At 40.4% G+C, this 12,500-nt stretch overlaps 1 protein-coding gene across 1 annotated transcript in view; it reads left to right on the forward strand.

Annotated features, from left to right (window-relative positions):
• The first annotated feature begins 659 nt into the window (after positions 1-659).
• Positions 660-12,500, forward strand: part of LOC141763634 (receptor-type tyrosine-protein phosphatase mu-like) — a 15,552-nt gene continuing 3,711 nt past the window's right edge. Inside the window, exons 1-2 of the mRNA XM_074628138.1 lie at positions 660-773; positions 9,766-9,947. Coding sequence (XP_074484239.1) covers positions 679-773; positions 9,766-9,947 — 277 coding nt within the window. The 5' untranslated portion in view covers positions 660-678. The remainder of the gene's footprint in view (positions 774-9,765; positions 9,948-12,500) is intronic.

The raw sequence follows: 12,500 nt of genomic DNA on the forward strand, positions 1-12,500 counted from the left end.
CTACTAGGGGGGGGGGACAAGAAGGGGGGAACATAGGGTCCCCCTCCCCTCCTCCTACACCTCTCCTCATCCACTCCTCTCCTCCTCCTCCTCCTCCTCCTCCTCCCTCCTCCTCTCCTCCTCTCCTCCTCCTCTCTCCCTCTCTCCTCCTCCTCTCCTCCTCCTCCTCCTCTCCCTCCTCCTCCTCCTCCTCTCTCCTCCTCCCTCCTCCTCTCTCCCTCTCCTCCTCTCTCTCCTCCTCCTCCCTCTCTCCTCCTCCTCCTCCTCCTCCTCTCCTCCTCCTCCCTCCTCCTCCTCCTCTCCTCCTCCTCCCCTCCTCCTCCCTCCTCCTTCCTCCTCCTCCTCCTCCTCCTCCTCCTCCTCCTCCTCTCCTCCTCCTCCTCCTCCTCTCCCTCTCCTCCTCCTCCTCCTCTCCTCCTCCTCCTCCTCCCTCCTCCTCCTCCTCCTCCTCCTCCTCCTCTCCTCCTCCTCCTCCTCCTCCTCCTCTCCTCTCCTCCTCCTTCCTCCTCCTCCTCCTCCTCCTCCTCCTCCTCCTCTTCCTCCTCCTCCTCCTCTTCCTCCTCCTCCTCCTCCTTCCTCCTCCTCCTCCTCTCCTCCTCCTCTCCTCCTCCTCTCCTCTCCTCCTCTCCTCCTCCTCCTTCCTCCTCCTCCTCCTCCTCCTCCTCCTCAGCTCCTCTGATGCCGGCCTATGATCAGGAGTCTCCTCTCAACCAGACCGACTCCTCCGTCACTGTTCTACTGAAACCAGCTCAGAGCCGCGGAGCTCCAGTCAGGTAAACACACACACACACACACACACACACACACACACACACACACACACACACACACACAAACACACACACACACACACACACACACACACACACACACACACACACACACACACACACACACAAACACACACACACACACACACACACACACACACACACACACAAACACACACACACACACACACACACACACACACACACACACACAAACACACACACACACACACACACACACACACACACACACACACACACACACACACACACACACACACACACACACACACACACACACACACACACACACACACACACACACACACACACACACACACACACACAAACACACACACACACACACACACACACACACAAACACACACACACACACACACACACACACACACACACAACACACACACACACACACACACACACACACACAAACCCCCCCCACCCCCCGTCCAGATGTTAAATATTGATCAGCATCAGTCTTCTGCTTCATAAAGTTTTAATGACGAGACGTTAAACATTAAACGATGACATGAAGAAGAAACTGGAACTAAACTGAGACTGGTTCAACTGGTAATATAATAATAATAATAATAATAATAACAACAATAATACAAATAATAATAATAATTATTATAATAATAATAACAACAAACAACAATAATAATAATAATAATAATAATAATAACAACAATAATAATAATAATAATAACAACAATAATAATAATAATAATACCTTCACCTCTCAGCTGTGAACGTAGATAATAAACAGTAACTTTTACAGTGGACTCTCTCTGGTGAACGCCGTCGTCGGGGCCCGGAGGGAGGCGGTATCCGCGGTAACAGTCGTCATGTCAACAGCTGTCTGCTCTCCGTCGTCGGGCTGTAACGAGGGATTTGGTTAATTAACGATCAGCAGGCGGGGGGGCTAATCAGAGGCTGCTGCTAACACCAGGATTAACAAGGGATTAACAAACACAACACACACACACACACACTGTAACACACACACACACACACACACATTAACTGACAGTTTAAACATGACGCGTCACAATAAAAGCATTAAGGCAAGAAAGAGAAGCTTTTATTTTGCTGCTAAGTGACATTCCTGTAAAGTGACTTTCTGACGTTAACGCTGTGTTTCTGATGTTGACCTCTCTCAAGATTCTATAGCGTCACTACAGTTTTTATAGAGTTGTTGTAGAGTCGGTAGAGTTTTTGTAGAGTCGGTAGAGTTGTTGTAGAGTCTGTAGAGTTTTTGTAGAGTCGGTAGAGTTGTTGTAGAGTTGTTGTAGAGTCGGTAGAGTTGTTGTAGAGTCTGTAGAGTTGTTGTAGAGTTGTTGTAGAGTCGGTAGAGTTGTTGTAGAGTTGTTGTAGAGTCGGTAGAGTTGTTGTAGAGTTGTTGTAGAGTCGGTAGAGTTGTTGTAGAGTTTTTGTAGAGTCGGTAGAGTTGTTGTAGAGTTGTTGTAGAGTCGGTAGAGTTGTTGTAGAGTCGGTAGAGTTGTTGTAGAGTCGGTAGAGTTGTTGTAGAGTCTGTAGAGTTGTTGTAGAGTCGGTAGAGTTGTTGTAGAGTTGTTGTGGAGTCGGTAGAGTTGTTGTAGAGTCTGTAGAGTTGTTGTAGAGTCGGTAGAGTTGTTGTAGAGTTGTTGTGGAGTCGGTAGAGTTGTTGTAGAGTCTGTAGAGTTGTTGTAGAGTCGGTAGAGTTGTTGTAGAGTTTTATAGAGTCGGTAGAGTTGTTGTAGAGTCGGTAGAGTTGTTGTAGAGTTGTTGTGGAGTCGGTAGAGTTGTTGTAGAGTCTGTAGAGTTGTTGTAGAGTCGGTAGAGTTGTTGTAGAGTCGGTAGAGTTGTTGTAGAGTTGTTGTGGAGTCGGTAGAGTTGTTGTAGAGTCTGTAGAGTTGTTGTAGAGTCGGTAGAGTTGTTGTAGAGTCGGTAGAGTTGTTGTAGAGTCTGTAGAGTTGTTGTAGAGTCTGTAGAGTTGTTGTAGAGTCTGTAGAGTTGTTGTAGAGTCTGTAGAGCTGTTGTAGAGTTGTTGTAGAGTCTGTAGAGTTGTTGTAGAGTCAGTACAGTTGTTGTAGAGTCGGTAGAGTTGTTGTAGAGTTGTTGTAGAGTCGGTAGAGTTGTTGTAGAGTCTGTAGAGTTGTTGTAGAGTTGTTGTAGAGTCGGTAGAGTTGTTGTAGAGTCTGTAGAGTTGTTGTAGAGTTGTTGTAGAGTCTGTAGAGTTGTTGTAGAGTTGTTGTAGAGTCGGTAGAGTTGTTGTAGAGTCTGTAGAGTTGTTGTAGAGTTGTTGTAGAGTCTGTAGAGTTGTTGTAGAGTTGTTGTAGAGTCGGTAGAGTTGTTGTAGAGTTGTTGTAGAGTAGGTAGAGTTTTTATAGAGTCGGTAGAGTTGTTGTAGAGTTGTTGTAGAGTCGGTAGAGTTGTTGTAGAGTCTGTAGAGTTGTTGTAGAGTTGTTGTAGAGTCTGTAGAGTTGTTGTAGAGTTGTTGTAGAGTCGGTAGAGTTGTTGTAGAGTTGTTGTAGAGTCGGTAGAGTTTTTATAGAGTAGGTAGAGTTTTTATAGAGTCGGTAGAGTTGTTGTAGAGTCGGTAGAGTTGTTGTAGAGTTGTTGTAGAGTCTGTAGAGTTGTTGTAGAGTCGGTAGAGCTGTTGTAGAGTCGGTAGAGTTGTTGTAGAGTCTGTAGAGTTGTTGTAGAGTTGTTGTAGAGTCTGTAGAGTTGTTGTAGAGTCGGTAGAGCTGTTGTAGAGTCGGTAGAGTTGTTGTAGAGTCTAGAGTTGTTGTAGAGTTGTTGTAGAGTTGTTGTAGAGTCGGTAGAGTTGTTGTAGAGTCGGTAGAGTTGTTGTAGAGTAGGTAGAGTTTTTGTAGAGTCTGTAGAGCTGTTGTAGAGTCTGTAGAGTTGTTGTAGAGTCTGTAGAGTTGTTGTAGAGTCGGTAGAGCTGTTGTAGAGTCTGTAGAGTTGTTGTAGAGTCGGTAGAGCTGTTGTAGAGTCTGTAGAGTTGTTGTAGAGTTGTTGTAGAGTCTGTAGAGTTGTTGTAGAGTCGGTAGAGCTGTTGTAGAGTCGGTAGAGTTGTTGTAGAGTCTTTGGAGTTGTTGTAGAGTTGTTGTAGAGTAGGTAGAGTTTTTATAGAGTAGATAGAGTTTTTGTAGAGTCGGTAGAGTTGTTGTAGAGTAGGTAGAGTTTTTATAGAGTAGATAGAGTTGTTGTAGAGTCTGTAGAGTTGTTGTAGAGTCTGTAGAGCTGTTGTAGAGTCTGTAGAGTTGTTGTAGAGTCGGTAGAGCTGTTGTAGAGTCTGTAGAGTTGTTGTAGAGTCGGCAGAGCTGTTGTAGAGTCTGTAGAGTTTTTGTAGAGTCGGTAGAGTTTTTGTAGAGTCGGTAGAGCTGTTGTAGAGTCGGTAGAGTTGTTGTAGAGTCTGTAGAGTTTTTGTAGAGTCGGTAGAGTTTTTGTAGAGTCGGTAGAGCTGTTGTAGAGTCGGTAGAGTTGTTGTAGAGTCTGTAGAGTTTTTGTAGAGTCGGTAGAGTTTTTGTAGAGTCGGTAGAGCTGTTGTAGAGTCGGTAGAGTTGTTGTAGAGTCTGTAGAGTTTTTGTAGAGTCGGTAGAGTTTTTGTAGAGTCTGTAGAGTTGTTGTAGAGTCGGTAGAGCTGTTGTAGAGTCGGTAGAGCTGTTGTAGAGTCGGTAGAGTTGTTGTAGAGTCTGTAGAGTTTTTGTAGAGTCGGTAGAGTTTTTGTAGAGTCTGTAGAGTTGTTGTAGAGTCGGTAGAGCTGTTGTAGAGTCGGTAGAGCTGTTGTAGAGTCTGTAGAGTTGTTGTAGAGTCGGTAGAGCTGTTGTAGAGTCTGTAGAGCTGTTGTAGAGTCTGTAGAGTTGTTGTAGAGTCGGTAGAGCTGTTGTAGAGTCTGTAGAGCTGTTGTAGAGTCTGTAGAGTTTTTGTAGAGTCGGTAGAGTTTTTGTAGAGCCCAAAAAGCGTTCATAGAGAGTGAACCAGAATTTGAACCAGGCTCATGTAATGCTAGAGCACATTCCTGTGAGGTGACTTTGTGACGTGAACGTTGGTTTTCTGATGTTGACTTCTACATACCCCTACCCCCGCCCCCCCCCCCCCCCCGGCAGCTGTGTGCTGTCATGTCTGAATGAACGATGTCATTTTAAACTCTATTTACCTCTCTGAGCGTCTCCTTCACTTCCTCCGTCAACACTCCAACGTGATGCTTTAATGTACATACGGCGTCTGGAGGATCCCCCCCCCCCTGATGATTCTCCTCCTTTAAACATGGATGAATCCAGCAGCTGGTGGGATGTTCAGGTGGCCTGGGAGAACACAGCGTTCATATCTAACACATGTCGACACACCGACGACTGAAAGGAAGAAAACGGATCATTTCAAGCAGAACCAGATTTATTTCTTTTCTTTTCATGCACGAACAAGACGGGAGATTTAAAGAGTGTGTGTGTGTGTGTGTGTGTGTGTGTGTGTGTGTGTGTGTGTGACGTGTGGTGTGTTAATCGACATGATAGTTTATTTGAAATCCATCAGATTGAACAGATGCTGCTCTGAGATATGATTCCATGTTTGTGTGTTTATATTTAACTTTGCTTTTGTCTCCTCTGACACCAGAGTGAGTGTCGGCCCTCAGGCAACAATACATACACTACACAACAACACACACACTATACAACAACACACTCTATACAACAACACACACACAGTATACAGTACAACACACACTGGTGTATAGGAGCCTCAGATCGCAGGACAAAAGGTGTTGCCGCGAGCGACCTGCAGCTGTAATCAGATTACTGTCACACACACACACACAACAAGTGCTGCGACGTGAGCGTGAAGAAATGTGATTGGAGACGGTTTGTCAGAAACAGAGAGGAAGAAAAGAGATGTGAGGGGGAGGAGAGAGGAGGAGAAGAAAGAAAAGAGAAAGAAAGAAGGAAGAAGTGATTGAATCTGTTGGTTCCTGTTGGGAGTTAAACAATACACACATACTGCAGTGTGTGTGTGTGTGTGTTAGTGTGTATCTTCCTGTCCTCCTTTAGTTTCCTGTCCAGCAGGAAATGTGACAATGCACCCCCCCCCCCCCAGTGTGATGTATGGCTGCTGTCCTGAATCAGGTTCCACTGAAAAACACAACTATTGTTTCCCACGTTTCCTTCGGGACACGAACGCTGATGAAAACTCACTGTGGTGCGTTCAGGTGCAGCGCCGTGTTTCTGTGAAGCACACACTCCGTCTGTGTGAACTCTGACACCTGCTGGTGGACCACAGAGCAGCAAACTGTCCGTCTGCTGTCGGCTGGTTTCTAGTGTCATAACATCCCATATCAGCCGAGTTAGTGGAGCTTCAGTAGAACCGTTGTAGAGCCGGCAGAGTCTCATCCAGCTGGAAGGTGTTTCTCTGAGTGTTTTTAGAGTTGGTAGAGGTTTTTATAGAGTTGGTAGAGGTTTTGTAGTCTCTAAAGTTATTATAGAGTTGGTAGAGGTTTTGTAGTCTCTAAAGTTGTTATAGAGTTGGTAGAGGTTTTTTAGAGTCTCTAAAGTTGTTATAGAGTTGGTAGAGGTTTTTTAGAGTCTCTAGAGTTATTATAGAGTTGGTAGAGGTTTTATAGAGTCTCTAGAGTTATTATAGAGTTGGTAGAGGTTTTATAGAGTTGGTAGAGGTTTTTATAGAGTTGGTAGAGGTTTTTTAGAGTCTCTAGAGTTATTATAGAGTTGGTAGAGGTTTTATAGAGTTGGTAGAGGTTTTTATAGAGTTGGTAGAGGTTTTTTAGAGTCTCTAGAGTTATTATAGAGTTGGTAGAGGTTTTTTAGAGTCTCTAGAGTTATTATAGAGTTGGTAGAGGTTTTTTAGAGTCTCTAGAGTTGTTATAGAGTTGGTAGAGGTTTTATAGAGTTGGTAGAGTTGTTATAGAGTTGGTAGAGGTTTTTTAGAGTTGGTAGAGGTTTTTATAGAGTTGGTAGAGGTTTTGTAGTCTCTAAAGTTATTATAGAGTTGGTAGAGGTTTTGTAGTCTCTAGAGTTGTTATAGAGTTGGTAGAGGTTTTATAGAGTTGGTAGAGTTGTTATAGAGTTGGTAGAGGTTTTTTAGAGTCTCTAGAGTTATTATAGAGTTGGTAGAGGTTTTTTAGAGTCTCTAGAGTTGTTATAGAGTTGGTAGAGGTTTTTTAGAGTCTAGAGTTATTATAGAGTTGTTAGAGGTTTTTTAGAGTCTCTAGAGTTATTATAGAGTTGGTAGAGGTTTTTTAGAGTCTCTAGAGTTGTTATAGAGTTGGTAGAGGTTTTTTAGAGTCTAGAGTTATTATAGAGTTGGTAGAGGTTTTTTAGAGTCTCTAGAGTTATTATAGAGTTGGTAGAGGTTTTTTAGAGTCTCTAGAGTTATTATAGAGTTGGTAGAGGTTTTTTAGAGTCTCTAGAGTTGTTATAGAGTTGGTAGAGGTTTTTTAGAGTCTAGAGTTATTATAGAGTTGGTAGAGGTTTTTTAGAGTCTAGAGTTATTATAGAGTTGGTAGAGGTTTTTTAGAGTCTCTAGAGTTATTATAGAGTTGGTAGAGTTTTTTTAGAGTCTCTAGAGTTGTTATAGAGTTGGTAGAGGTTTTTTAGAGTCTCTAGAGTTGTTATAGAGTTGGTAGAGGTTTTTTAGAGTCTCTAGAGTTATTATAGAGTTGGTAGAGGTTTTTTAGAGTCTCTAGAGTTATTATAGAGTTGGTAGAGGTTTTTTAGAGTCTCTAGAGTTATTATAGAGTTGGTAGAGGTTTTTTAGAGTCTCTAGAGTTGTTATAGAGTTGGTAGAGGTTTTTTAGAGTCTCTAGAGTTGTTATAGAGTTGGTAGAGGTTTTTTAGAGTCTCTAGAGTTATTATAGAGTTGGTAGAGGTTTTTTAGAGTCTCTAGAGTTATTATAGAGTTGGTAGAGGTTTTTTAGAGTCTCTAGAGTTATTATAGAGTTGGTAGAGGTTTTTTAGAGTCTCTAGAGTTGTTATAGAGTTGGTAGAGGTTGTTTAGAGTCTCTAGAGTTGTTATAGAGTTGGTAGAGGTTTTATAGAGTTGGTAGAGTTATTATAGAGTTGGTAGAGGTTTTATAGAGTTGGTAGAGTTATTATAGAGTTGGTAGAGTTTTTATAGTGTCCATAGATTTTTTTCTAGAGTTAATAGAGTTTTCATAGTCCAGGTCGCGTTTAGTAGATTTGTTCAAGTCTTTTTTAGTCAGTAGCTTTTGTTGTGGAGGTGGTAGAGTTTCGTAGAGTTGGTTGAGTTTTTGTAGAATCTGTAGAACTTCAGTTTCTGGATTCTCAGTATTGTTCTAAGTATTATTAAGTTTTTGTAGAGTTTTTAGTGTTGGTAGAGTTTTTATAGAGTCTGTAGAGTTTCTGTAGAGTCTCTAGAGTTGTATATAGAGTTGGTAGAGTTTTTGTAAAAGCCCAAAAAGCTTTTTTATAGTCAGTAGATATTCTGTAGTCTCTGGAGTTTTCAAAGAGTCAGTAGAGTTTCTGTGGTCGGTAGAGTTTTTAGAGTCAGTAGAGTTTCTGTAGTCGGTAGAGTTTTTAGAGTCAGTAGAGTTTCTGTAGTCGGTAGAGTTGTTATAGAGTTGGTAGAGTTTCTGTGGGGCTCGAAAGGTTTTCACAATGTCTGCAGAGGGTTTGTAGAGTCAATAGAGTTTCTGTAGTCAGTAGAGTTTTTGTTGAGTCCGTAGAGTTTTCGTTGAGTCAGTAGAGTTTTCGTAGAGTCAGTAGAGTTTTCATAGTCAGTAAAGTTTTGGTAGAGTCAGTAGAGTTTTTCATCGTTGCCGTACAGTTGTCCAGAGTTTCAGTGTTTTTTTGCTCTCTCTGCTCAGCACACTGAAACCATAATGAAGCTCCATAACAGCAGTCGTCACGAAGCATTAAATCATCGTGGTAACAAGCATCCTTTATGGGACACCTCCTCTCCTCCGTCACCCTGACCGATAGCTGGTATTTATTTGTCCTTTAGAGCTCTAATTCTTCTTCTCACAGCAGGCTGGCGAGCAGGAATTTATTTTCAATTATAATCAGTTGACAAAGAGACAAAGTGATGATTTTTCATGTGGAAAGTCTTCCATTAGTGTTCTGTCTTCATGTCCTTTAGCCACATATAGGATTTAATACGTGCACGGACAGGATGAAATGAATTATCAGTTTAATGTCAGACGGTTCTAAAGTTACAGCCTCCACATACAGACAGAGTTAATAAAAGTGAAGGAGAGAGTGATGGAGGAGAGGCAGAGCTGACCTTTCTGTGGAGCTGAATAATGAACCAACAGATGGAGAACAGCTTTATGTGGATAGAAATCCACTCAATAATCTCCACCAGTCTCACCCCTCCAACATCTTAAAGGACTTCTGCAGGTTTCACTTCTACAGAGTCACTGAATCATTCTATACACTGGTCACTCACTGGAGCCTCCATTTCCCATAATGCAGCTGGATAGCCTCCTTCTTTTTTATGCCAGTTGTTCGTCCGTCCGTCCCGTTCTCGTGGACGTGATATCTCAGGAAGGTCTGGAGGGACAAACGTCCACCTGTCCACACGATAAATACTTCATTAATGTAATCAGAATGTCATTGTTGTTGTCTCCTATCAGCTGTGATACAATATAGAATTAATAAACTAATTATTTCATATTACACAAACTAATGATGGAATAACATCAATTATAGCATCACTAATAATTAGTGAACATTATTAATCATATATCAGGAACACAGACAGTTAGAAAACTAAGTGATGGATTCAACCTGTCTCTCTCTCTGTCTCTCTCTCTGTCCGTCTGTCTGTCTCTCTGTCTATCCGTTTGTCTCTCTATCTGTCTGTCTGTCTCTCTGTCTGTCTCTCTGTCTGTCTCTCTGTCTGTCTCTCTATCTGTCTGTCTGTCTCTCTGTCTGTCTCTCTGTCTCTCCGTCTGTCTCTCTATCTGTCTGTCTGTCTCTCTGTCTGTCTGTCTGTCTCTCTCTCTGTCTGTCTGTAGTAAGTACCAGGTGGTGGTGGAGGAGGAGCGTCCCCGTCGGCAGCGTAGAGGAACAGCAGAGATCCTTCGCTGTTATCCGGTTCCGATCCACTTCCAGAACGCCACGCTGCTCAACTCTCAGTATTACTTCAGCGCCGAGCTGCCGATGAGCGAGCTGAGAGCGCCGATGCCTTTCTGTGTCGGTCAGTCACCCCCACACACAGTTAGCTAGTTAGTTAAATGCTATGTAGCTAAGTACAGTAATGTGTTAGTGTCAGTTTATCATTGACTTAGTTAGTTAACTAGAATGTTAGTCAGCCAACTACTGTGATGGTCCGTCTTAGTTTAAAAAAGTGCGTCCTGTGAGGTCACACAGTTTACCGTTGTTAACAGTTTACCGCTGTTAACAATTTACAGTTGTTAACAGTTTACCGTTGTTAACAATTTACAGTTGTTAACAGTTTACCGTTGTTAACAATTTACCGTTGTTAACAATTTACCGTTGTTAACAGTTTACCGTTGTTAACAATTTACCGTTGTTAACAGTTTACCGTTGTTAACAATTTACCGTTGTTAACAGTTTACCGTTGTTAACAATTTACAGTTGTTAACAGTTTAACGTTGTTAACAGTTTATAGTTGTTAACAGTTTACCATTGTTAACAGTTTATAGTTGTTAACAGTTTACCGTTGTTAACAATTTACAGTTGTTAACAATTTACCGTTGTTAACAGTTTACCGTTGTTAACAGTTTACCGTTAACAATTTACCGTTGTTAACAATTTACAGTTGTTCACAGTTTAAAGTTTTTAACAGTTCATAGTTGTTAACAGTTCACCGTTGTTAACAGTTTATAGTTGTTAACAGTTTACCGTTGTTAACAGTTTACAGTTGTTAACAGTTTACCGTTGTTAACAGTTTATAGTTGTTAACAGTTTATAGTTGTTAACAGTTTACCGTTGTTAACAGTTTATAGTTGTTAACAGTTTACCGTTGTTAACAGTTTATAGTTGTTAACAGTTTACCGTTGTTAACAATTTACCGTTGTTAACAGTTTACAGTTGTTAACAGTTTACCGTTGTTAACAGTTTACAGTTGTTAACAGTTTACCGTTGTTAACAGTTTACAGTTGTTAACAGTTTACCGTTGTTAACAATTTACCGTTGTTAACAGTTAACAGTTTACCGTTGTTAACAATTTACCGTTCTTAACAATTTACAGTTGTTAACAGTTTACCGTTGTTAACAGTTTACCGTTCTTAACAATTTACCGTTAACAGTTAACAGTTTACCGTTGTTAACAATTTACCATTGTTAACAATTTACAGTTGTTAACAGTTTACCGTTGTTAACAATTTACCGTTGTTAACAATTTACAGTTGTTCACAGTTTAAAGTTTTTAACAGTTCATAGTTGTTAACAGTTCACCGTTGTTAACAGTTTATAGTTGTTAACAGTTTACCGTTGTTAACAGTTTACAGTTGTTAACAGTTTACCGTTGTTAACAGTTTATAGTTGTTAACAGTTTATAGTTGTTAACAGTTTACCGTTGTTAACAGTTTATAGTTGTTAACAGTTTACCGTTGTTAACAGTTTATAGTTGTTAACAGTTTACCGTTGTTAACAGTTAACAGTTTACCGTTGTTAACAATTTACCGTTCTTAACAATTTACAGTTGTTAACAGTTTACCGTTGTTAACAGTTTACCGTTCTTAACAATTTACCGTTAACAGTTAACAGTTTACCGTTGTTAACAATTTACCATTGTTAACAATTTACAGTTGTTAACAGTTTACCGTTGTTAACAATTTACCGTTGTTAACAATTTACCGTTGTTAACAATTTACAGTTGTTAACAGTTTACCGTTGTTAACAATTTACCGTTGTTAACAATTTACCGTTGTTAACAGTTTACCGTTGTTAACAATTTACCGTTGTTAACAGTTTACCGTTGTTAACAATTTACCGTTGTTAACAATTTACAGTTGTTAACAATTTACCGTTAACAGTTTACCGTTGTTAACAGTTTACCGTTAACAATTTACCGTTGTTAACAATTTACAGTTGTTCACAGTTTAAAGTTTTTAACAGTTCATAGTTGTTAACAGTTCACCGTTGTTAACAGTTTATAGTTGTTAACAGTTTACCGTTGTTAACAGTTTACAGTTGTTAACAGTTTACCGTTGTTAACAGTTTATAGTTGTTAACAGTTTATAGTTGTTAACAGTTTACCGTTGTTAACAGTTTATAGTTGTTAACAGTTTACCGTTGTTAACAGTTTACAGTTGTTAACAGTTTACCGTTGTTAACAATTTACCGTTGTTAACAGTTTACAGTTGTTAACAGTTTACCGTTGTTAACAATTTACCGTTGTCGCGGTCGGTGTTTACAGTTGTTCACAATTTACCGTTAACAGTTTACAATTGTTAACAGTTTACCGTTGTTAACAGTTTACAGTTGTTAACAGTTTACCGTTGTTAACAGTTTACAGTTGTTAACAGTTTACCGTTGTTAACAATTTACCGTTGTTAACAGTTAACAGTTTACCGTTGTTAACAATTTACCGTTCTTAACAATTTACAGTTGTTAACAGTTTACCGTTGTTAACAGTTTACCGTTCTTAACAATTTACCGTTAACAGTTAACAGTTTACCGTTCTTAACAATTTACCATTGTTAACAATTTACAGTTGTTAACAGTTTACAGTTGTTAACAGTTTACCGTTGTTAACAATTGACCGTTAACAGTTAACAATTTA

Source organism: Sebastes fasciatus, unplaced genomic scaffold, assembly GCF_043250625.1.
Source record: "Sebastes fasciatus isolate fSebFas1 unplaced genomic scaffold, fSebFas1.pri Scaffold_106, whole genome shotgun sequence".
NCBI lineage: Eukaryota > Metazoa > Chordata > Actinopteri > Perciformes > Sebastidae > Sebastes > Sebastes fasciatus.